At 49.2% G+C, this 21,539-nt stretch overlaps 4 protein-coding genes across 13 annotated transcripts; 2 read left to right on the top strand and 2 right to left on the bottom strand.

The window, feature by feature from the left end:
* The first annotated feature begins 159 nt into the window (after positions 1–159).
* Positions 160–3,547, top strand: FCER1G (Fc fragment of IgE receptor Ig). The gene is made up of 5 exons (XM_037825517.1): positions 160–313; positions 2,278–2,369; positions 2,537–2,572; positions 3,002–3,022; positions 3,170–3,547. The coding sequence occupies exons 1-5, from the start codon at positions 265–267 to the stop codon at positions 3,230–3,232; spliced, it is 261 nt and encodes an 86-aa protein (XP_037681445.1). The 5' UTR covers positions 160–264; the 3' UTR covers positions 3,233–3,547.
* A 157-nt stretch (positions 3,548–3,704) lies between these two features.
* Positions 3,705–12,258, top strand: TOMM40L (translocase of outer mitochondrial membrane 40 like). Of its 5 annotated transcripts, none has more exons than XM_037825510.1 (11): positions 3,705–7,795; positions 8,011–8,046; positions 8,162–8,260; positions 8,517–8,584; positions 8,873–8,965; positions 9,259–9,360; positions 9,508–9,613; positions 9,818–9,940; positions 10,057–10,133; positions 10,357–10,459; positions 10,600–12,258. In XM_037825510.1, exons 3-11 carry the CDS (start codon positions 8,173–8,175, stop codon positions 10,737–10,739), a joined length of 900 nt encoding a protein of 299 aa, XP_037681438.1. In that variant the 5' UTR covers positions 3,705–7,795; positions 8,011–8,046; positions 8,162–8,172; the 3' UTR covers positions 10,740–12,258. The 5 variants fall into 5 exon arrangements, with proteins under 5 accessions (XP_037681438.1, XP_037681437.1, XP_037681439.1 ...); XM_037825509.1 differs by having other exon boundaries at positions 8,140–8,260; XM_037825511.1 differs by lacking the exon at positions 8,517–8,584.
* APOA2 (apolipoprotein A2) lies at positions 4,486–7,451 on the bottom strand. Of its 3 annotated transcripts, none has more exons than XM_037825516.1 (4): positions 7,374–7,451; positions 5,528–5,603; positions 5,121–5,253; positions 4,486–4,726 (listed from the first exon to the last, which is right to left on the bottom strand). In XM_037825516.1, the coding sequence occupies exons 2-4, from the start codon at positions 5,577–5,579 to the stop codon at positions 4,609–4,611; spliced, it is 303 nt and encodes a 100-aa protein (XP_037681444.1). In that variant the 5' UTR covers positions 5,580–5,603; positions 7,374–7,451; the 3' UTR covers positions 4,486–4,608. The 3 variants fall into 3 exon arrangements, with proteins under 3 accessions (XP_037681444.1, XP_037681442.1, XP_037681443.1); XM_037825514.1 differs by lacking the exon at positions 7,374–7,451 and adding an exon at positions 5,758–5,834; XM_037825515.1 differs by lacking the exon at positions 7,374–7,451 and adding an exon at positions 5,758–5,785 and having other exon boundaries at positions 5,528–5,624.
* NR1I3 (nuclear receptor subfamily 1 group I member 3) lies at positions 11,331–16,061 on the bottom strand. Of its 4 annotated transcripts, none has more exons than XM_037825505.1 (9): positions 15,966–16,061; positions 15,530–15,669; positions 14,896–15,026; positions 13,627–13,796; positions 13,262–13,401; positions 12,934–13,079; positions 12,722–12,850; positions 12,410–12,515; positions 11,331–11,586 (listed from the first exon to the last, which is right to left on the bottom strand). In XM_037825505.1, the coding sequence occupies exons 2-9, from the start codon at positions 15,634–15,636 to the stop codon at positions 11,457–11,459; spliced, it is 1,059 nt and encodes a 352-aa protein (XP_037681433.1). In that variant the 5' UTR covers positions 15,637–15,669; positions 15,966–16,061; the 3' UTR covers positions 11,331–11,456. The 4 variants fall into 4 exon arrangements, with proteins under 4 accessions (XP_037681433.1, XP_037681436.1, XP_037681435.1 ...); XM_037825508.1 differs by having other exon boundaries at positions 12,722–12,835; XM_037825507.1 differs by having other exon boundaries at positions 12,722–12,838; positions 15,966–16,054.
* Between the last annotated feature and the right edge of the window lie 5,478 nt (positions 16,062–21,539).

Raw genomic sequence — 21,539 nt, 5'->3', positions numbered from 1 at the left:
TGGGAATCCCTTCTTTTCATAGATCAATGGGCTTGATCATTGCAGGACTGAGGCTTAAGAGCCTGGAACTCCCAGCTCCCCTCGTTGGCCCTTCCGGGAGCCGCCTGGTCTCTAGGGCAGGAAGGGGAAGGGGCCAAAGCATTGAGGAAGGCGTGGCAGGAAGGGGGGAACTCTGTGGTCAGGGAACTGCTCGCTGAACACAGCTGCGCACTGCTGTCAGAGCGTCCGATCCCCAGCTCACGGCCCCTCAGCCTTTTGTACAAGATGATTCCAGCAGTGGTCTTGCTCTTACTCCTTTTGGTTGACCAAGCAGGTGAGAGGATTTGGTGAGAGACAGGAAGCTAGTCTCCAGGGTGGGAGTTCAGGGCATGTGTGTAAGGGCTGTGGCAGGGACAGATGGAGGAAGGCCGGCAGTGGGCAGATGGCCAGACGGCTGCGGTGGACACAGAGACCTAGAGACTGATCCTATTGAGCTCCCCCAGGGCACTAGAGTTTCGTGTTCATAGTTCCCTCCTTTCCTGATGCCATCTTTGGTGTAACTCTTCTTATCCTCTTACTACCTCCTTCTAGCCCTACTTTTCTCTTTTCAAGATTAATATGCTCATGCGGCTTCGGTTTAGCAGAGGAGGGGTGTGGTTATATGACATGAAGAGCTGGTCTGGGGCAAAACTCCATTTCCCACTACCAGCATTTCCTGCAGGATGCCATTGATCTTGTCCATTGGGGGCTGATCTCCAGCTGGTTTGATAGGACCAAACCCCCTTTAGGAAAGGAGCGAGGCCAGGGTGGTCAACATAAATAGATGTAATCACTGCTTTTGTGGGTCGTCACTAATGTATACCATCTGTCTTTGTGATGGTATGAGGGTGGGCAATATGGAATGCCCCCTTCTTTGATGCCTTGGCCTCAGCTGAGAAATAGAGGCAGAAATGGGAAGGTCCCGGCAGCTTGAGGTTCCAGTCACTCTAAGAACCCTTCCTGATATCTTCAGATTGTCTAAGCTGGAGGGGTGTGTGTGTGTGTGTGTGTGTGTGTGTGTGTGTGTGTGTGTTTGTGTGTGTGTGAAGAGTGATGGTGGCAGCTATGTATGTGCTGGAAGGGAGTGGGTTAGTAAACTGCAGGAAAACTGGAGCAATGGAAAGAACCACAGGGGAGGAGCTCCACAGTCCAGGTGTGAAGATGGAGGGAAGGATTAAGTTAGCTGCCAGTTTGCTGCCATGGGATAAGGAGAGGGCAGGAGCCACCGAGGCATAAAGGAAAAACACAGGTGTTGGAGGCTTTAGAAAACCTGAGTTTGAGTTGCAGCTCTGCCACTTAACTCAGTGGCCTTGGATGAGTTACTTAACTTCTCCGAACCTTGGTTTCATCATCCATGAAATGGCGATGATGGGTAGTTTTGAGATTTACGCAATATAATGTGTGAAAGAGTAGAATAAAAAGTGCTTTACTGGTAACAGTTTAACACCCACAAGCCTTTCTGATAGGGGCTGGGAACAAGTCTCTAGAGCCCAGACCCTATGTGATTTTTAAAATTGTAACAAACTTCCCCTCTCAGGCCCTGAGTGAGTGAGTATGTGATAGGGCAGAATAACGGGACATGGAATTTGCAGAGCTTGAGGTCATTTCTTTGAGCCTGGGCTAGGTCACTCCCCCAGCCTTGTGTCCAGAGCCTTTGGTATCTGTCAGGCCTAGGAAAGCAGGCACCTCGTTTTTACATATTTGTGTGTGTGTGTGCGCGTGTGTGTGTTGGTACAGAGCTGGGGCTAGGATATGACCAATGATAGAGTAATTGCCTTCTCTCTCCCTTGCCCAGCTCACATCCTTCCTGTCCAGCCCTCAGCCACAGGTCACAGGACTTTAGCAGAGACACTCCTGTGGTTTCTGCGCAGAAATTTGTCAGGGCCTTCTCCTCCCCCTCCCTCTCTGGGCTGAGGTTTTGGATCTCAGCCCAGAGATCTCAGATGGGTCCCCTGAGGCGGCAGAAGTGCTCAGTGGTGCCTGAGGAAGCCACAGTGCTAAAGAGAGGGGTGGGGGTAAGGGGAAAAGTCCTTGACTCTTAGTATACACAGGTTCCATCACAACAGAACCCTACTCATCTCTTATCCTACCTTGCCCTGAGGTGGGGAGAAAAGGGAAAGGCAACAGAAGTAGGAGACCAGAGAGGAAAGCAGAGTTTCTTCCTTTGGAGGGCCCCCATCCAGCCCTTCCCCTTCTCTCCTCTGAGCACTGCATCCTCCCTGATGCCCTTGACCCCATGGGAACCCTCTATCCCCTCAGCGGCCCTGGGAGAGCCTCAGCTCTGCTATATCCTGGATGCGATCCTGTTTTTATATGGTATTATCCTTACCCTGCTCTACTGTCGACTCAAGGTAAGACGGGCAGGGTGGACTGAGGGCCGGAAGGAGAGGTGGAAGAGTGGTGACAGCATGGATTTGAGGAGTGGGAATAAAAGGGGTTCCCCCACAGAGTTTGGAGGGAAGTGGGATGGGCCATTAACTTCCCCTCTACTGATCACCCTTCTTTTCCCCCACTCCAGATCCAGATGCGAAAGGCAGCTATAGCCAGCTATGAGGTATGAACCCTCCTGCACCTGGGTGTCCACCGTTTTTCAGCCCCTTGTGGGACTCGAGCCTCAAGGTCTAAGGCCTCTGGGAGGGCATGTTTCAATTGCTGACCTGCAGAAGCCTCAGTGGTTCCCCTCCCACCTCAACCCACCCCACCCTGCCACCTAGCCAAGCCCCAAGTAAATATTCAGCAAGTGAGATGGAAGAATTGAGTGCAAGGTGACAATAGTACATAAGAGAGTTGTATATTGTGTGTACATTTGTGTTTGTAGCCATGTGGGCGAATGTGTATTCACGTCCCAGAGCATCCATATGCATGCCCTCTAGCCCAAGGGAGCTAGCCACTCCTGGTCAGATCCCTCCCGGGGTGGGGAAGAGGGTGCTGGAGGGCTCTGGAGGTGTGGGTCTCTAATGCCTTGACCCCTTTGCCTCTGCAGAAATCGGATAGCGTTTACACGGTGAGTCAACCTGCCCCCAGTCCCAGGAAGTCAACAGAAGAGGGTGGGATTTTAAGTGACCTTTGGGAGGGGTGTGGTCTGTGGGGGTGGGCGGGGGCCCATGTGATGGGCTCAAACTCCTGACCTTCCTTTGACCTCCACCTCCAGGGCCTGAGCACCCGGACCCAAGAAACTTACGAGACCCTGAAGCATGAGAAACCTCCGCAGTAGCTTTAGAACAGATGACCTTGGTCATTTTCTTCTTCCCCTCCTAGTCCTCCTCCCCACCCTCATGGTTGGCATCCACATATGCCCGCCAACCCCATCATTAATGCCCCCTGACCCCATCCCTGTAATGGCCCTGTGTCCCTCATTAACATTCACCAGTGGTTCCTCCTCCCTGTCAAAGACATAGGTTCACAATGCTTTTCATTAATAATATTTACATTCTAGTCTCACCCTTTTGCCCCACCCTTCTCTTCCTCACATCCCCTAACTCTTAAGCAATGGGAGAGGAGTACCCCCAATAAAGCCACCACAGATTTAGATTCCATTCATTCATTTATATATTTTTTCAGCCTCTACTAAGCACTAGGCTGGACATTGAAGATACAGTTTTGAGTAAAGCAGACTCTTCCTGATCTCATAGGCTAATGGACTTCCAGGCTTTTTTGTCTGATTGAGGGAGGAGTGCTGACTGTTGGTGGGGGAAGGGTGAGACTCATGACCCCAGGTGCCCTGGGATGGAGCTGGGGTGGAGAGTAATCTGTTGAGAGTTGACTCGCATTCCGAGACATTAGAACCTAAGAAATGACTCCTGTATCCAATTGGCCTTCTGCATCTGGCAATTGAGCGAGGGTTGGGTTCTGGGGGACCCTGGATGTGTTCCCCCAAATAGTTATCAATTCAATTCAGATAATGGTAGGGGAGGGGTTTGGAGTGGGTGTTCCCAAGACTGGGGTCTAAGCGAGGTTTTGAATGGAGGAATTAGAGCACTTTTTGGAAGAGGAGTGAACCCAGGCCTTTTTGTTGTTGTTATTGAGGGAATGGGGAAGCATGATATTCCTGTGGCTCAGAAGGAAAGGCAGGGCCATGGGTGACACCTCTTGGTTCGTTTTTTGGAAGCTTTCACCTCTTCATAGAATGATTAAGAGGAAATTCCGAGAGGTGCCCTCACTTTCTGTGACCCCCAGGAGTCTAGGGATTTAGTTCACAAACCTTCATTGCTTTCATGGTTCCTTAACAGATACAAAGGCTCTTTAGTGCTCCACCACATAAGCTGTTCCCAGGCCTATAGGGAGATATTTTGGGTCTGGAGAAGGGTCAGAGGTATCCCTACCCTGTCATTTCCGTCACCTGCTTGTCAACCGTTCCCCACCCCACCCCCATCCCCACTTTCCTTTTAGAAGTAGATTTCTCTTTGTCTTTCTTCCAATTTTCCCCTCACTATCCCTACCTCTCCCAGTCTCCCAAACACACCAGACTCACAGTTTGACTCCTCATTTATTGTATTATAGAAAACATGAGTGGGTAGGGAGAGGGGCTCTTGGCTTGGTTGGTGGGTGTTCTAGGGGCCCGTGGGGATGAAAGACAATGGTCTGAACACCTCACTGGGCGACAGGTTGTGTTTTGGGGTTGATGAAGTTGCTTAAGAAGTTAAACAGATCAGTTCCGACCTTCTTAATCTGGGGTAGCAGATGCTCTTCCGCCTTCTCAAGGTAAGTCCTGGATATGTAAGGGACTAGAGATCAGTGTGAGGGACCCTAGGCACTGGCAGGGGCTTGTTGGGGGGAGGTAGAGCAGACTGGCCAGGTCCCCAAACACTAGTGCTCTAATGCCTGGCAGATCCTGGCATGGCAAAGCCCTAGGAGGAGAGCAAAGCCTTCTCCACAAGGCAGAGGAACCGACAACAGGGATTCAAATTCAAGGCCCAATTCTTGTTGCCCCTATCTGTCCTGGAGGCCCGTGGGATCCATGGGGTGTTGAAGGAATTCTTCTCTCCAATTTAAGTTTAATCCTCTCTAAACCCCACCCTTAAGCTCAGTCCTCCCCAGTAACTTCCATCTTCTCCTTCTCTCCACAGCCCCACAGCCCCTGAACCCCCTTCCCTGACACTCACTGGGCCTGGGTCTGAAGCTCCGGGGCCTTGACCTTTTCCATCAGGTCCTTGAAGTAGTCAGTCACGGTCTGGAAGTACTGGGACAACACCGCCTGCAGACTTGGTTCCTCTGTCTGTCTCCGAACCAAGGCCCCTGCACATACGCATGCGTCCACACACATTCATCTCAGCTGGATCCCTAGCAATGAGTCCTGGCCTCCTGCCACACCCTTTGCCAGTATCTAGCCCCAGCCCTCTGCTCCCTCTCCAAAGAGGTGTCTAGCTCCAGGTCGTTGGATTAGAGAGGGCATGATCTTCCTTTTGAGTCCTCTGCTTGCCAGACCTGGCCATAGGAGCACAGATAGATTGGAAGCTGGGACCCCCAACCCCTTCTCCTTTGGGGACACCCCTCTCCATATCACACTCACCCTCAAGGCTGCAGACGGTGAGGAACAGCACAGCCAGTGCGAGCAGCTTCATGGTGATAACCGTGGAGAAGGTGATCTGGGAACGGGGGGAGGGGCACTGAAGTCGAATGAGCTTTAGCCTGTCCCCAGGGATCTCCCTGCCTAGGCTCCCACTCCAACCTGATTCCCTCCCTCTCCACAACGCAAGCCCAGTCAACTTTGGATGCTGCCCCCACCTCCTGCCCCCTTACCCTACTGAGTCAGCGTCTGTCCTTGGCGTTTGTGCCTGGCCTGACTGGGGAGGTAGGGGATATTTATCTGTCTGCCTCCCCACCCCCTGTCAGGTGACAGGGATTGTGAAAGGGCCCAGTGGGGCAGGGGCCATGTTGGGGAACCGGGAGGAGTATAAGCACATGGCGATTCATGGTGATGAGGTGGAAGGCAGGGTGCAGGCCTTAATAGAGGCTTTGAGAGCCATTCTTTTGGGGCCCGGGGCTAGCCATCCTTGGATTTGAATACAGCAAGAAGCAGGACTCTTAGTTCTTTCTCTGGAAAGCCCTGACATATCAAATCCTTAACCCTTGGTATCTTTATCCCATTATGGGTAGATTTCATCTCCCCCTTCAATGAAACTTGGCAGAGCAGTATTGGGGAACAAGAGAAAGGAGAAGGATGTTGAAATCCGGGGCAGAAATGAGGGGAATGGGACTTAGGGGAATGAGGGTTAGGGTCAGAGGGCAGGTGTGATTGACTTTGTCCCCTTTCTGAGTTAATGTTTAATGAGACAGAGGGAGAAAACATAAGAGGCCAGAATGACCCTCCTGGGTACTGATCAATGAGCACACCCTACCCCCCAATAAACCAAATCCAGAAGGCAGCCCCTGACCTCTCCCTCCCAACTGGATGGCTCTGGGAAGAAAAGAAGTGAATGAGAGGCTTCTGTCAGGATAAAGGTTGAAGGTCCCTGATCATTTGATCACCTTATCGGTTCTAGGTCGTGGTCAGCCAATACTGAGTCAGCAAGGGCAATAGCTTCCCTCCAGCCAAGGCCCTGGCTTTTGTCCCTGCCTGATTGTGAGGGATGGCAGAGGCACATCCCCCAGGCCCAAGGCATTTGGGCAAAATCAGCTAAACAGATTTCAGAAGAATTTGTATCTTTTACCCGTTTGCCCCCAAAGCTGAATCCCTGTGGATTACATGGAACATTCCTGAGAGATGGGGGGTGGAGGTGTGGGGGCTCATGAGAGAGGTCATGACCATGAAATCCTCCTCCATCCTCAGTTATTCCCCCATGGAGTGCTTAGGGCTTGAGGATCACCCACTGACTTGCTCCTGGGGTGGAGCGTATTTGGGGGCCCAAGTTTAGATTCCTGGATTTCATTTGCCTACTCTGTCTAGGGACATGTCAGGGAAGGAAGGGCTGACTACAGGGAGCAGCTATTTCAGGTAACACTGCTAGAACTATTGCTGCAGGTGCAGCTCCTCTACCTCAAATTCTGACATCCATTCCACCCAGGAAGCAAGATGGCAAACTGAAAAGATATACACTTCCAGGAGAGAGGTGTGTGCCCATGTTGCAGGCAAAGCTGGGCTTATGAGTGGTACCTGTTTGTAAGTGTACTGTGTACCATGGTGTACGGTGGAGAGTTTCCCCAGGTACGGTGAGGAGAATTCTCCAGGGGCTCTCTATGGGGGGTGGGGAGAGGGAGCGGTACGAACCTGGGTTCGAAAGACGTCTTTAACAATCGTTCCCTCTACCACCCTTCACAAGACGCAAGTTTCCAGTCTGCACAGTTTATTTTCTCAAGGGTGAGGAAGCTTCAGTGGCCCAAGCTACAGGATGCTCCCTCTAGTGTCTCATGCTTACCGGTTTTTCCCGATCTTGGAGAGGCTGGGCGATTTCAGGCCTTCTACTAGAACAAGTCTAAGGGACCACCAATCAAGTCCCGCCGGGCTCTGCAGCGCGCGGGTTGGAGCGCTCCGGAACTGAGATCTGCCACTCCCTTACTTCCTCCTCTCCCACTGACCCTTTGGAGAGCGAGGAGGCTTCCCCCCTCACCCCCTCACCCCCTCATCCCCACCCCCACCGATTGGGCGGGGTTTATCGAGGAGTGGGAGGTGAGCTGGGTCTTCGAGATCTGTTTTTTGCCCGGTTCCAAGATGGCGTCCACAGCCACGGTGGGAATGCAATCTGAAGCCGTAGGTCTGCCATCACTCAAGATGGTCGCCCCCTTCAAGATGACCGGGCTGTGCCGGGGGGAAAAGGGGGCAGCCTGATGGTCTGAGACGGTAAGGGCTACTGTTCCATTGTAAGCCTGGCCTTGGGGTCTGGGAATGAAGAGAGACTGGGAAACTGGGTGAGGTCTCTGGTAGGGGCTAGGATTAGAGAGTAGAGGAGGGGACATGGGTGACAGGTGGAGGTGAGGGATCAAAGGAGGGACCAAAGTGTGCGTGCGGTTCGGTCTCTTCACCCGTGCTGTCTCCCCTCGTTCTCCCTGTTTTAGGTCTAGCGTCGGACCATGTGGAAGTTTCTGGGACTGGTGAGCCAGATGATGGGGGGTGGGGCCCGTGGGGGATAGAGGGAGCAGTAGCGTCCTTTCCCAGGCTAACCCTGGCCTCTCCCCGTCCTCTGGACTGAGATGGGGAATACGTTAGGCCTGGCACCCATGGGGGCTGCGCTCCGCCGCAGCCCCCGCCGAGAAGAACCTCTGCCCAACCCTGGGAGCTTCGATGAGCTGCACCGGCTATGCAAAGGTGGGAACTTGGCGTTTGAGTGTCTCAAGTTGAAGGGATGGAAGAGGGGAGGGTCTGGAATGCTAGATGTCCAGTGGTGGGAACAGAAAAGGGGCGATCATAACTGGGCATTTAGCCTCAGGGAGAATCAGGTGCCTGATTAAAGTGGAGCATTTCCTTTCAGGACTTGAATGGAGGTCAGTTCCTCCAAAGTGCTTCCAATGGAGTAGGGGTTCCTTGTCTGTGCTTATTTCTTCCCTTCCCCCACCTCCTTCAGATGTATTCCCTGCACAGATGGAGGGAGTGAAGCTCGTTGTTAACAAGGTTCTGAGCAGCCATTTCCAGGTGCTCCCACTTCTCTGACCTATCCTTACCATTCCTCCCTGCCTGTCCTCTTCTTTCCTTTTTACTCCTGCCTTAGCCAGGCTATATGGGGCAAATGAAGGGAGGATGTGGGGCTCTTCTTCCTTCCCTTGCCTGTGGGATTTGTTGCTTTTGATCTAGTAACCCTCTATGTATTGGACTATTTGGGATTCTAAAGAGGCCCTCAGGGTGGGGAAAAGATGAGAGATGGGATGGGTGACTGGAATGGAGCAGGAGTGCTCTCTCCTCCGTTGACTCCTCTTTCCTCAGGTGGCTCACACCGTGCACATGAGTGCCCTGGGCTTGCCGGGCTATCACCTCCATGCGGCCTATGCTGGGGACTGGCAGCTTAGCCCTACTGAGGTGAGGGTTTCACACACCTGGGGTCATCTCCCTAAAAGACTCCCCTGGGACCCAGGTCTGGAGGAGGAGGAGATATTTGTATTATGGGGGAAGAAAGGATTGGGCATCTGATTCTGTGTCCCTTCTGAATGGGAAATGGTGGGGAAACATTTGTTTGCCTGAAGAGCCAGGAGTTTGTCTTTTTGGATCCACCAGGGGGCGCTGGATACTGTTAAGGAAATCCTATATTGGGGTTTAGTTTAGCTTGAGAGGTGCCACCCAGCTCAGCCTTACCTAGTCTACTCTCTCAACAGGTGTTCCCCACTGTGGTAGGGGATATGGACAGCAGTGGTAGCCTCAACGCCCAGATTTTGCTCCTCTTGGCAGATCAACTCCGAGCCAAGGCTGTTTTCCAGGTGACCCGCAGTTTCCTCTTCTGTTCCCTGGGGCATTTCCTCTTTCTCCCCAATGAGTGACCTCCTCTGAGGCTTCTGTGGGGAGGGGCAGAAGTAATAGGGTCTTATGGAAGGAGGGAGATTTTATTTTTTCCTCTCCCCACCCAGACGCAGCAGGCCAAATTCCTGACATGGCAGTTTGATGGTGAATATCGGGGTGACGACTACACAGCCACTCTGACCTTAGGAAATCCTGACCTGATTGGGGAATCGGGTAAGGAATTGGGGCAGGTTCTTTTTATCTTGGCTGCTCACTCCTTAATGTCAGCTAGGCCTCTTCATCTTCTGCATGATTCAGGGATTAGGAAAGGAACTTCTTGGGCAGGGTGCAGGAGGTGGGGGGGGGTCCCTTGAGGGGAGGTACTAGGCCTGGATGCTGTCCCTGTGACTGACTCCATGTCCCCCCACTCCCCTACAGTGATCATGGTCGCTCACTTCCTGCAGAGTCTCACCCATCGGCTGGTGCTAGGGGGAGAGCTAGTTTATCACCGGCGGCCAGGCGAAGAGGGTGCCATCCTGACACTGGCCGGGAAGTACTCGGGTATGGGGTGAGGGGCAGTAGTGACGGGAAGGGGGCAGTTCTAGGCTTTGCTGGAGTTCCAGGCCTGTGTGCTACCCCAGTAATGCCCCTTTTTTCCTGTACTTTGGTTTTCACAGCTGTTCACTGGGTAGCTACATTGAATGTGGGGTCAGGTGGGGCCCATGCAAGTTATTACCACAAGGCGAATGAACAGGTAAGACTACTGATCCCACCCCCAACCCCCCACCCCAGCAAGTCAGTTGTGAACTCTTGCCCCTCCAGAGCTCCACAGGCATTGGTGACCCACTGTTCTCCCAACCCAACTTGCACATACATTTTCAGGAATGCCTTCATTCTGGACCCTGCTGACTCCCTGCCAGGGCCCCTTTAGTTTTCACTAACCTGCCCCTTCTCTCATCCTTGCTCATGGTTCCCAGGTTCAGGTTGGAGTGGAGTTTGAGGCAAACACAAGGCTACAGGACACAACCTTCTCCTTTGGTTACCACCTCACTCTGCCCCAGGCCAACATGGTGTTTAGAGGTGAGAGTTATTGAGAAGCCATTTGAATGTGCTGAGGGATTCGGAGGGTACAGAGAAAAGGAAGTTCTACCTTATTTCTTCCAACCCTGTTCTCCAAGTCCTTGGTTAGATAACCTGGTTGGTACTCTCTTCCCCAACAGGCTTGGTAGATAGCAACTGGTGTGTGGGTGCTGTGCTGGAGAAGAAGATGCCTCCCCTGCCTGTCACCCTAGCCCTTGGAGCCTTCCTCAATCACTGGCGCAACAGATTCCATTGTGGCTTCAGTATCACTGTGGGCTGAGGTTGTCCCAGAGCGCCCACAGCAGCTGGTACCTCTGAGCCAGGCGCCCTAGGGCCAGAGACTAGGCCTCTCTCCAGAGCCTTCCTTGCTGAGTGACCTCTAGGTCCCAGGAGCAGAGAGGGGAACAGGACCATGTCCTTCTCAGAACTGGAGCTACCACAGGGCAGCTGATGAGGCAGTGGTTTGGGGCTCCCACCTCCGCCACCAGTCCCACCATCATCCTCCCCATGTTCTTGGGGCTCTGGACTAAGGGAGAAGGATTAAGGGGTATATCTGGCTGATTTTACCCCCTCATTTCCTTCTTTCTTTCCCTTTGGGTTAAAGCTCCTAGCCTCTTCCTCTTCGGAGCAGAAAGGTCTGCACAGGATTAGCTCCCCATCCTGTTTTCCAGCCAGAGCATTCCAAAGTTGGGAAAGAAATGCTGAAGGGCTAAATTTTTGGCCTCAGAAATTGGGGCCCACCCATTCCCAGAAGGAGTTTCTTTACCTCTTGGCCCTGAGGCTACCTCTTTCCCCATCTACCACACTTCCAGAGAACATGTCCGTATGGTCATTCATCCCCCCACCCCATGACTGCATGAAGAGGCAGTTATTGCTTTAGTCTTTCATTGCAACCACTGGGCTCCCTTTTTACTGGTCCAAGCCTCTGGTCCCAGCATTTTCCCCTTTACAGGCCAGTGTGTCCCAGGTGGGCTGGAAAAGGAGGCGAGCCAGGGCCTCAGCTGCAGATCTCTTGGAGCAGAGGCATCATGGCGGACAGCCCCTGGATGTGCTGGATTTGGTACCAGTATGCGTTGTTAATGCTCCGGAGCTCAGCCAACAGGCTCAGCAGCTTGGCATATAGAAACCTTTGGAGGAAGCAGTGGAGTCCCCAGGGAAAGAGCAGAAAAATAAGTCAGCTGGTAGTCTTGTTCTGAGGCCCCAGCGCCCTGAACTGCCCCCCTCAGAGAAGCAAGCTCTGAATGCTAGGGAAAATCATGTTCTGGATGATAAATTGATCAAAGGTTCCAAAGGTCCCAAAGGACTGTCTTCTCTTGCCATGCCCATTTCCACCCGAATCCAGAGCTCCCAGGGCCAAGTGTGAAGAAAGCCCCAGACTTGGCCAGAACTTCAACTGTGTGGAATCTGAGGGTCTGAGCTCCTAGAGCAGGTTCTAGAAGGTGGGTGTCTTCTATGGGATAAAGAATCCCTCTCCTGGCCAAACTGGCTCATTGAGGAATAAGCCAGAACAGAAGTGGAATGCACCTCGAGCCTGGATAGATCATGGACTCTTGAGCCAGGACTGTGAAACTGTGAATGACCATAACTTCAAGGGGAATGAAAAATTAAAGGAATTGGCCCAATGGAGAGGCGGGGAAGGGCTAAGGAAAGGGAGTGAATAAGACTCTTGAAAGTCGGGAGAGGTTGGATTGGCAAGGTAGTGGATGTCATCAATCTCAGGAATGCTACCATTCAGGGCCTGTGAGCTACTACTTTGCATCTCTACTGAATAAAAAAAATCTGGAAAAAGTGAAGTGAAACAGCAGCAGGAGCAATTTGGATGCTGGAACCATGTGAGATGGGGATGGCCAGAAAGAAAGACTAGACTCCCAGGGGACCTGGTTTTCCAAAGGAAAGGACAGTAGAAAGCATTCATCCTGACACCTCCAGTCCCCCAGTCTCCCACTGTACCGATCCCGGGGCCTTGGCTGCTGGCCTCTGATGTAGTTGTGCAGAGTCAGTGCCATTTCCTCTTGCAGCTGATCAATCTCCTCTCTCTGGGTAATCCCAGGCCGGTCTGCAGGATGAAGAGCTGGGTAGGACAAGGTAGGGGCAGGGGTGGTCCTGCATAGTGCCCCCGGTGGGTGGGGGGAGGCGATGCTTGGATTGACCTACTCCACAGGTTTAAAAATGCTAGAAGACTGGGGATTGATGGGTTCAAGGGGCTGAAAGTTTGGGTGGAGGTGGTGAAGCAAAATCTTCTGGGCTTTGGGGGATGCTCACCAGGAGAAAAAAGGGCCATGGCAGCCATGAGCACATACTCAGGCTCCTGGAGCTGCAGTCGCCGTAGTGTCCCATGGAAGTGAAAGAGCAGCTCCAAAAACTCTACCTGGAACCCTGCTGTGGGAGATACTAGGCTTAGGAGCCTCATGGTCACTCTGCCACATACCATACCCCATGGACACATGCCCTCTACAGCTCCAGCACTGTCTCACCATGGGCTCCGTCTTCCATTGTATAGCGAAGAGGCCCACAGCGGAAGTTTTGTGTTTGGAGACAGAAAGTGGTATTGAGGGCGATGTGACAGATTTCCACAGCTGCTCCCTTGAGAAGGGAGATCTGGTCCTCCATGGGCAGGGACCTGTGGGGAACAGGAAACAAGGGCACCTTAGACTCTAGCCTGGACTTCAGAGAAGGAGAGGAACTCCCAGTCCTGACTGAGGCACTTAAAAACAAAGCTGGGAATATGAGGTCTGGTGTTTAGAAAGGCAGAGGGATTTATTGTGGTATTTGCTTCCTGAAAGGTGATGGTAGGTCACTCACCGGAAGAGGGGCAAGTCCTTGGTGAACTTGATGACTTGCTGTACCATGAAGGTGTTGATGTCTGCAAAATGCGTGAGCAGAGGGAGTACAGGGGCAAGGGTGGGCATGGGCTGGTGATGGATGAACAAATGAGCTGGAGGCTGCAGAGATCAGAGCAAGAGTGAGAGGCCCTGGCCCCAGGGCTCACCTTTAGGCCTCTCCAGCCTTATCTTGGAAGGGTTCTGGGCTGAAGAACCTGTCCAGGCTGGAGTTCTAGAGAAGCCCTGACTTCTGGATTGGTGCCTGGCACATAGCCCCTTCCCCTAGGCCGGCCTCCTCGGAAACCCTTTTGGTCATACTCCAGCCCAGATCCTGCAATTGCTCACCCCAAACTGCACAAACTGGTCAAACATGGTGCCCACATGGCGAGTGTGGGCTCTCAGGAATGTCTGTATCAGCTCTTTCTGCTCCTGACTCAGCTGCTTAGATGCTTGCTCTGCCCGCCGCTGGGCCTGCTTTGCTCGCCGCAGTGCCAGAGCTTCTGCCGACAGGATCACTGTGTCCGGGCAAGAGATAGGATGAAACTTTTGAGACCAGCAGAGAGCACCTTTCTCTGCCAGCCCTTGGTCTGGTGCAATGAAGGAGGGGAGTGGCCTGAGGCTCTTCTGGCCCTGACTGAAGCCCTAGAGGCTCCAGGTGGTAGGGGATTCCTGCACACTCTCACCACAGCAGGAACAAAGCACCATGGGAGAGAAGGGGAGGGTGGAGAGCAAAGTGGGAAATGTATGAGATGATTGGTTTCTAGGGGAACAATGATGGGGCGTGGGGCTTGCATAGCACTATAATTTCAAAGATAATAATTAAATCTCACTGAATTGAAAAAAAACTTTATGGGGAAATAGGACAGGTATTATTATCTATATTTTTCAGAGAAGTGAACAGTCTTAGGGAGATTTCTGAGACAGGTCCAGGTCACAAAATAAGTTATGTAGATTGAGTTCAAGCCAAGATCTTTTTAACTTCACAGTTTCCTTTCCTCTGGTCCATATGAAAAAGCAGTTTGATGCCATGGGAAAAGCAGAGCTTGGGAGTCAGAGAGACTTGAGTTTGAATCCTGGCTCTACAAGTTTTTAGCCAAGTGAACTTGGGCGAGTTAACTTCTGTGAGCTCTGGTTACATCATCTGTGGGGAGCATAGCACAGAGAAAGCTTTAAATAATTCAACATCTACTGAATACCTACTAGGTAACAAGCACTTTACTCAGGAGATAGAAAGGAAAAAGCATGTCCTATGAATATATAGAGGGCAAGCATTCCAAGTAGAGGGAAAAAAGCAAGTGCAAAAGTCCTGGAGAGAATGTGCTTGGTGTGTTTGAGGATGGCAACAAAGTCAGTGTGACTGGAAAGGATTGAGCAAGGGGAATGGAGTGGGAAATAAAGTCTGAGAGGTGGGATGGGGGAGGTAGGCTACGTAGACCATGAGATCATGTACCCTAAGAAAGATGGAGAGCCTCTGGAAGTTTTGAGCAGAAGAGTGACATGACTTTTTTGTTTTTGGAAAGCTTATTCTGGCTGTCATGTAGAGCATATGCTGTGGGGAGCAAGGGCAAAGAGATATAGTCAATGGATTCATGGCATGGTAAGGGGCCAACTCACTGTCCTTCCTCATGCCAGCATTCAGGCACTTCTGTATCCTGCAGGCTGGGCAGTGGCGCCTCTGAGTCTTGCTGACCGTACAGCTTCCCGCAAAGGGGCAAGTAAGACAGATGCTTTTGTTGACTGTTCGTCTGTGAGAGACAGAGACATTGTTAGGGACCAGTTGGCCATGAACAGACAGGTGGGTACACAAGAAGCTGAGATGACATGGTCTAAAAGGCCTGGGACTCGCTGATCAGGTGGGCTAGTCTGGGCTGTGCCCGAGAGTTCCCGGGGGGGTGGGGAGGGGGATAGGGTATGACTCATTCCAAGCATTTCCATGGGAGCACAGGGTTGCTTAGGAAAGCCTAGTTGGCATAGTACTTAGCTCCATGCTTTGCAGATAGTGGGTACATTCTAAGTACCCTTGACTAATTTGGTGTGCCTATAAGACAAAAGTTCGGTCTTCTCTCTGTTATCATGCCACTTGTTTATAGAGCATTGGATTGGCAAAATGTAGCATGCTAGCCACAGGGTAGTTAGTCTCTCAGATGCAGGAGTAATGTAGATGGACGAGCTCAGGCATGTGCCAGGGCTTAAAGGCTGACTGACAGGCAGTTTGGGGGGTTGTTTCTACTGGGGAGGAGGCTCTCACCTGAAGAAACCCTTGCAGCCCTCACAAGTCAGGGCATGGAAGTGATAGCCCGTGGCTCGGTCCCCACATACCACACAGTCCCTTGGCTCATCTTCCCCACTGGCCATGGCATCAGGTGTTGGGGTGGCCTTCACAGACCCCTGGATGTGAGAGGGATTAACAGTCAGCCCTGGGCCACCCTTATCCCTCTTTTTCCCTTCTACAGAGTCTTTCCCCAAACTGCCTTGGCCCTGTCCCCACCCAGTATTACTGGTACTTTAGTTTTGGTTTCTGGCCGCCAGCAGATTTCCTACCTGCCCCTCTTAGGCAGCATGCCACTTGCAGGCCACAGGATTGGATGTGGGATGCCTCTCCCTGAACGCTCACCCAGCCCGTGCTTTCCGTCTGATCTTAGGAGCTATCAATGCTTGGAGTCAGGAATTGTTGCCCTCAGTACCTGGAAAACAAAGGACTTCTGTTGTGTGTGGCCTCCAGTCGCTCTCAGTGACTACCAAAGTGGGGCACAGACTCTGGACCTGGGGCAAAGGCCTAGGTGGGAGGTTTTCCCAGCATGCCCATGGTGCTGGTCACTGGCACATGAGGAGGGAGCCGGAGGTGGGGCAGGGAGTGGCGGGGTGGGGGGGGGGCGGCTCGTGACTCATTAGAAACTGCTTCTTATAAGAGCCGTGTAGATTTTCCATACTGCTGAGCTTCAGGCCCAAATCTTCAGGATCCTGGGCAACCTCTGGAGAGAGAGACAGAGCATGCTTGTTCACATGTAGTATGTCAATAGTAGAAGAATAGAAATAACAATCGCACAAAGCTAACAAAAGGAAAGTTTTTAAAAAGAGACCAGGGTCTAACTAAAAACTTATGCAGAGAGCTAGAAGGAGTCCTATTTCCTAATTAGGGAAGTCTGAGAATTAAATCAGAGTGGCCTCTAATAAGTTAGAGGTAGCTGGGGTTGATTTGAGAACTCTTGAACCAGAGCTGGCTTCATGGGCATATGACCTGCAGAGTAGCACAGAGGCCTGCTCTCAGAGGGGCCCTGTGCTTGTTTAATGCTGTGCTATTGCCATCGCAAAATTCTTAATAATTTTTGAACAAGGGCCCTGCATTTTCATTTTATACTGGGCCTCACAAGTTCTGTAGCTTGTACCCAAGATGAAGGGATCATGGATTTCTACTTAATAAATTTAAGAATCAGAAAAGAAAAAAAAATAAGGAATCAGAACAGAATCATAAACAGGAGTCTAGTGCTCCACTGGCACTGAAGAATAGTTTTAAAAGTGTAAAGTGTACCTATGTGTGTGTGAGTGTATGTATTGTATCTATGATACACACACATACACACACTATCTCAACATCTGTGAACAGAAGTGATTTTTTCAAAAGGCATTTGGATGTTTTGGGGATGGGCGATATGTTCTAGAAATATATATTGGATAAAATAGGCAAAGGAAGCAGCACTTGTTTTTCATCACAAATCTGATCCCACACACACTGGAATCATGTCCAAAGTCTCAGTTTTCCCATTTGAAAGGTCCTTCTCATTGCACATCTCCCTGGGTATTTGCTGTTCCCATACAGCACAGTCTTCTCCTGCTAGAAATAAGCATTTTTCTAGTCTTCATTTTGTTGTGTCTTTTGCTTCTTCTGTTAAGAGTTAAATTGTAATTAACGAAGCTGTAGATGAGTTAAAAACCCAAAGTGCAGGCTGAAGTCATCCACACGCATACACGCACACACTTGCAGATAGGAGGAGAGAGAGAGGGAGAAGACTGCGTTAGAGTCTTGTTCAGGTTGCCAGAATGAGTTGACACCCTTAGTCCCTAGTGGCACAAAACCCAACTATGCATAACTTTGCATTTTAAAAGAAGCTGAGTTCCAGAGCACACAGGTGCTTGAATTTGGTGCCTGGGAGATGATGAGTATATTTATGTGCATGCATCTGTTAGTATCTTTGCTTGAGTGTGACTGAGAATTCGTATTGATTCATTCAATCAACAGATAATGACTGAGAACCTACTATGTGTTAGACACTAGGGATACAAAGAGGAAGATGCTTTTCTACATTCAAGGAGTTTAGTGCTAGTGGTGGCAGCAGAACTTTAAGCAGGTTTAAGGAAATACAGTCAGACTAGTGATGGTGCTCTGTAATCCCATGAAGCACTATGGGATTACAGAGAAGGGGGACCCAATCCTACTTTGGCAAAGGGGTGTTGAGAAGGAGACAGGAAACGCTTCCTGGAGGAGTGACAACTGAGCTAACTTTTTTTTTTTTTTTTTTTCAATTTTATTGGGATATATTCACACACCACACAAACCATATAAAGTATACAGTTACTCGCTCACAGTATCATCACCTACTTGTACATACATCCTCATGATCAATTTTAGAACATTTTCATTACTCCAGAACAGAAATAAGAATAAAAAATAAAACCCAAAAATAAGAATAAAAAATAAAACCCAAATCCTCCCGTACCCTCCTTTCTACCCCCCCCCATTGTTGACCCATAGTATTGGTGTAGTAAATTTGTTACTGTTGATGAAAGAATATTAAAATATTACTGTTAACTATAGTCCATAGTTTGCAATAGCTATGCTTTTTCCCATATACCCCTCTATTTCTATTATTTTTTTAAATTTGTAGTATTCATGCAAGAACTTATTTACATACATGACTTTACCACTTTCAAATTCACCTACAATACATCACTATTACTTATAATCCCAATAACAAGCTACCATCACCTCTATCCACTCCCAAACATTTGAGTTCAGATGCGTTAACAATTCTGTACATATTAGGTAACCGCTCCCCCTTCTTTAGTTTCTGTCTATCTTTGGTACACTATATTCTACATTTTAAGACAATGAGTTTACATGTTCAAGTTATGACAGGAGTTAGCCAGATAAAGGTGAATGGCAGCTGAGGCAGAGGCTACAACCTGAGAAGTTCAAAAAGCCAGATACAAAATAGTGGATAGGGCAGAACCATAAACAGTCCTCTCTTGCTGAGCATAACATTTCAGTCTGGGTGTGCAAAGACAAAGGGCTAGTGAGAAGAAATATGAGGTTGAGGTGTAGGCAGGACCAGATCATGGGAGACTTTATGTGCCAGGCTAAGAGCTTAGTCCGTCAGTATCTTAGTTTGCCAGGGAGCCTATGACAAATATACAATGGGTTGGCTTAAACAAAAAGTATTGGCTCATGGTTTTAGAGTCCATAAGTTCCAAATCAAGGTGTCTGCAAGGCCATGCTTTCTCCCTGAAGTCTGTAGCATTATGGTGATGGCTTGCTGCAATCTTTGGTGTTCCTTGATTTGTACCTCCACCTCTGTCACATGGAGCTGTCTTTGGCCTCTTCCTGTGGCTTTCTATGATTTCCAGCTTCTCTTACTGCACCCAAATTTCCTCTCTTCGTAAGACCTCCAGTAATACAGACTAAGACCCAGCCTGACTCAATTTGGCCAAACCTTAACTAATAATAACATCTTCCAAAAGTCCTATTTACAAATGGGTTCACACCCACAGGAATTCAGATTAAGATTAAGAGCATGTATTTTGTTGGGATGCATGATTCAATCTACCACAGTCAGAAAGCTCTTAAAGTGTCTTAAGCTGGAAAGTGACATGGTCAGATCTATATTCTAGATAGCTTACTCTGCTGGCTGTTTTGTACATGAGGGGTCAGGACTGAAGGCAAAGAGACCAATTAGAAAGTTATTGTCATAAATGTAGGTGAGAGAAGATTAAGCCTGAGCTGAAACAGTTGTAGGATGTAGAGGAGGAGAGGGTTGTAAGAAATACATGGGAGGTGAAATTACTGAAACTTGGTGATTACTAGTATGTCTCAGTTGAGAAGAATGAGAAAGGAGTTAAAAGGATGACTCCAAGTGTCTAGTTTGGGTGAGTGAGTGGATGGAGGTACCACCAGCTGAGAGAGAGACTCCAAGAAGAGGACAAGGGTCCTCCCTACTAGGGCCCTGATCCACTTCCATAATCACTGTTTTACTCTAGCAATAGGTTATTAAGTGCCCACTCTATAGCTGGGGAGGGATAAAAGAGAGCATACCTATTGCAGAGGAATTCATAGTCTAATGGAGATGGTGTAAATAAATTGAACTCCTGGATCTTTTTTTTTAAATTCGGTTTTATTGAGATTTGTTCACATACCCTACAATCATCCACAGTATACAATCAATTGTTCACAGTACCATCACATAGTTGTGCATTTATCACCCAAATCAATTTTTGAACATTTTCATTACTCCAAAAAATAAAAATAAAATAAAAATACAAGTAAAGAAGAACACCCAAAACATCCCATCCCCCATCCCCCCATTAATTACATTTTTGTTCCCATTTTTCTACTCACCTGTCCACACACTGGATAAACAGAGTGTGAGCCACAAGGTTTTCAAAATCACAGTCACACTGTGTAAGCTACATAGTTATACACTCATCTTCAAGAGTCAAGGCTACTGGGCTGCAGTTCAACAGTTTCAGATATTTCCTTCTAGCTTTCCAATACACTAAAAATTAAAAACAGGTATCTATATAATGCATAAGAATAACCTCCAGAGTGACCTCTCGACTCCATTTGAAATCTCTCAGCCACTGAAACTTCATTTTTTTTTACCATTTTTAATTGAAATATGTTCACATACCATATATTCATCCAGAGTGTAAAAAAATTGTTCATAGCATCATCATATAGTTGTGCATTCATCACCACAATCAATTTTTGAACATTTTTATTTTTTATTTTTTTTACATTTTCTTTTGAAATAAATTCTAAGTTATAGGGACAGTTGCAAAAACAATACAAACCCCATACACAGAACTCCAGCATTCCCTGACCTCCCTCCCCCGATACCCCAATCCACTAACTTTAACATGTTGTCACACCACTATTTCTTTCCCTCCCTCCCTCTCTCCCTAGCTATCATCCATCCTCTATTGCTCTGTCTTCTGAACATATGAGAGTTAGCTGCACACATCCTTGAACATACACTATAATTCACGTACACACTTCCCATGAACAAGAACATTCTTTTATGCAATCTCATTAAGCGCAGCTAAGAAGTACAAGAGATTCAACAATGATACAAAGCTTACATTCTATATTTCCTTTTTCTTATGTCTCAACTGTGTCCCTTTGAGTCTCCTGTCCTCCATCCTCAGATCCCATCCAGGGTCATCCTTGGCATTCAATTGTCATCTATTTAGACTGTCTTTTTCTTTTTCTTTTTTTTTTTTCCCAATTGTGGAGACATATATACAGCCTGTCTTAGTTTGCTAATGCTGCAGAATGTAAAACACCAGAGATGGATAGGCTTTTATAAAACGGGGGTTTATTTCACTACACAGTTACAGTCTTAAGGCCACAAAGCGTCCAAGGTAACACCTCAGCAATGAGGTACCTTCACCGGAGGATGGCCAGTGGCTCCCGGAAAACCTCTGTTAGCTGGGAAGGCAGCTGGCGTCTGCTCCAAAGCTCCGGCCTCAAAACGGCTTTCTCCCAGGACGTTCCTCTCTAGCAAGCTTGCTCCTCTTCAAAACATCACTCCCAGCTGCACTCCATTCCATCTCCTTGAGCCAGCTCATTTATATGGCTCCACTGATCAAGGCCCACCCTGAATGGGTGGGGCCACACCTCCATGGGAGTATCCCACCAGAGTCATCTCCCACAGCTGGGTGGGGCACATCTCCATGCAAACAACATAATCCAAACATTCCAACTTAATCCCCACTATTCTGTCTGCCCCACAAGTTTGCACCAAAGAATATGGCTTTTTCTGGGGGACATAATACATTCAAACCGGCACACAGCCTAAATCTTCCCATTCCACCCCCTCCCTAGCCTTCCATTAGTGGGATTAATCACATTTAGAATGTAGTAATGCTATCACCTTCCCACCATCCATTACTAGAAATTTCCCTTCACCTCAAACAGCAACCCTACACTCATTTCTTAACTCCCCATTGCCCCTTACCCCATTTCTCTTAACCCATACTCTACT

This window comes from Choloepus didactylus, chromosome 2 (genome assembly GCF_015220235.1).
Source record: "Choloepus didactylus isolate mChoDid1 chromosome 2, mChoDid1.pri, whole genome shotgun sequence".
Taxonomy (NCBI): Eukaryota; Metazoa; Chordata; class Mammalia; order Pilosa; family Megalonychidae; genus Choloepus; species Choloepus didactylus.
This window is presented reverse-complemented; position numbering and strand designations above follow the sequence as displayed.

Excerpts from the sequence above, each read along its gene's own strand:
- FCER1G (XM_037825517.1), top strand. The coding sequence starts at position 265 with ATGATTCCAGCAGTGGTCTTGCTCTTACTCCTTTTGGTTGACCAAGCA. Across the intron at positions 314-2,277 it reads CCTTTTGGTTGACCAAGCAG|CGGCCCTGGGAGAGCCTCAG; the intron begins GTGAGAGGATTT and ends CTATCCCCTCAG. Across the intron at positions 2,370-2,536 it reads TGCTCTACTGTCGACTCAAG|ATCCAGATGCGAAAGGCAGC; the intron begins GTAAGACGGGCA and ends CCCCCACTCCAG.
- APOA2 (XM_037825516.1), bottom strand. The coding sequence starts at position 5,579 with ATGAAGCTGCTCGCACTGGCTGTGCTGTTCCTCACCGTCTGCAGCCTT. Across the intron at positions 5,254-5,527 it reads CACCGTCTGCAGCCTTGAGG|GGGCCTTGGTTCGGAGACAG; the intron begins GTGAGTGTGATA and ends GCGTATGTGCAG. Across the intron at positions 4,727-5,120 it reads GAGCTTCAGACCCAGGCCCA|GACTTACCTTGAGAAGGCGG; the intron begins GTGAGTGTCAGG and ends TTACATATCCAG.
- TOMM40L (XM_037825509.1), top strand. The coding sequence starts at position 8,026 with ATGTGGAAGTTTCTGGGACTG. Across the intron at positions 9,614-9,817 it reads TGACCTGATTGGGGAATCGG|TGATCATGGTCGCTCACTTC; the intron begins GTAAGGAATTGG and ends ACTCCCCTACAG. Across the intron at positions 10,134-10,356 it reads ACCACAAGGCGAATGAACAG|GTTCAGGTTGGAGTGGAGTT; the intron begins GTAAGACTACTG and ends CATGGTTCCCAG.
- NR1I3 (XM_037825505.1), bottom strand. The coding sequence starts at position 15,636 with ATGGCCAGTGGGGAAGATGAGCCAAGGGACTGTGTGGTATGTGGGGAC. Across the intron at positions 13,797-14,895 it reads TGCTGGCATGAGGAAGGACA|TGATCCTGTCGGCAGAAGCT; the intron begins GTGAGTTGGCCC and ends GCCCGGACACAG. Across the intron at positions 11,587-12,409 it reads CAGCCAAGGCCCCGGGATCG|GTTTCTATATGCCAAGCTGC; the intron begins GTACAGTGGGAG and ends CTTCCTCCAAAG.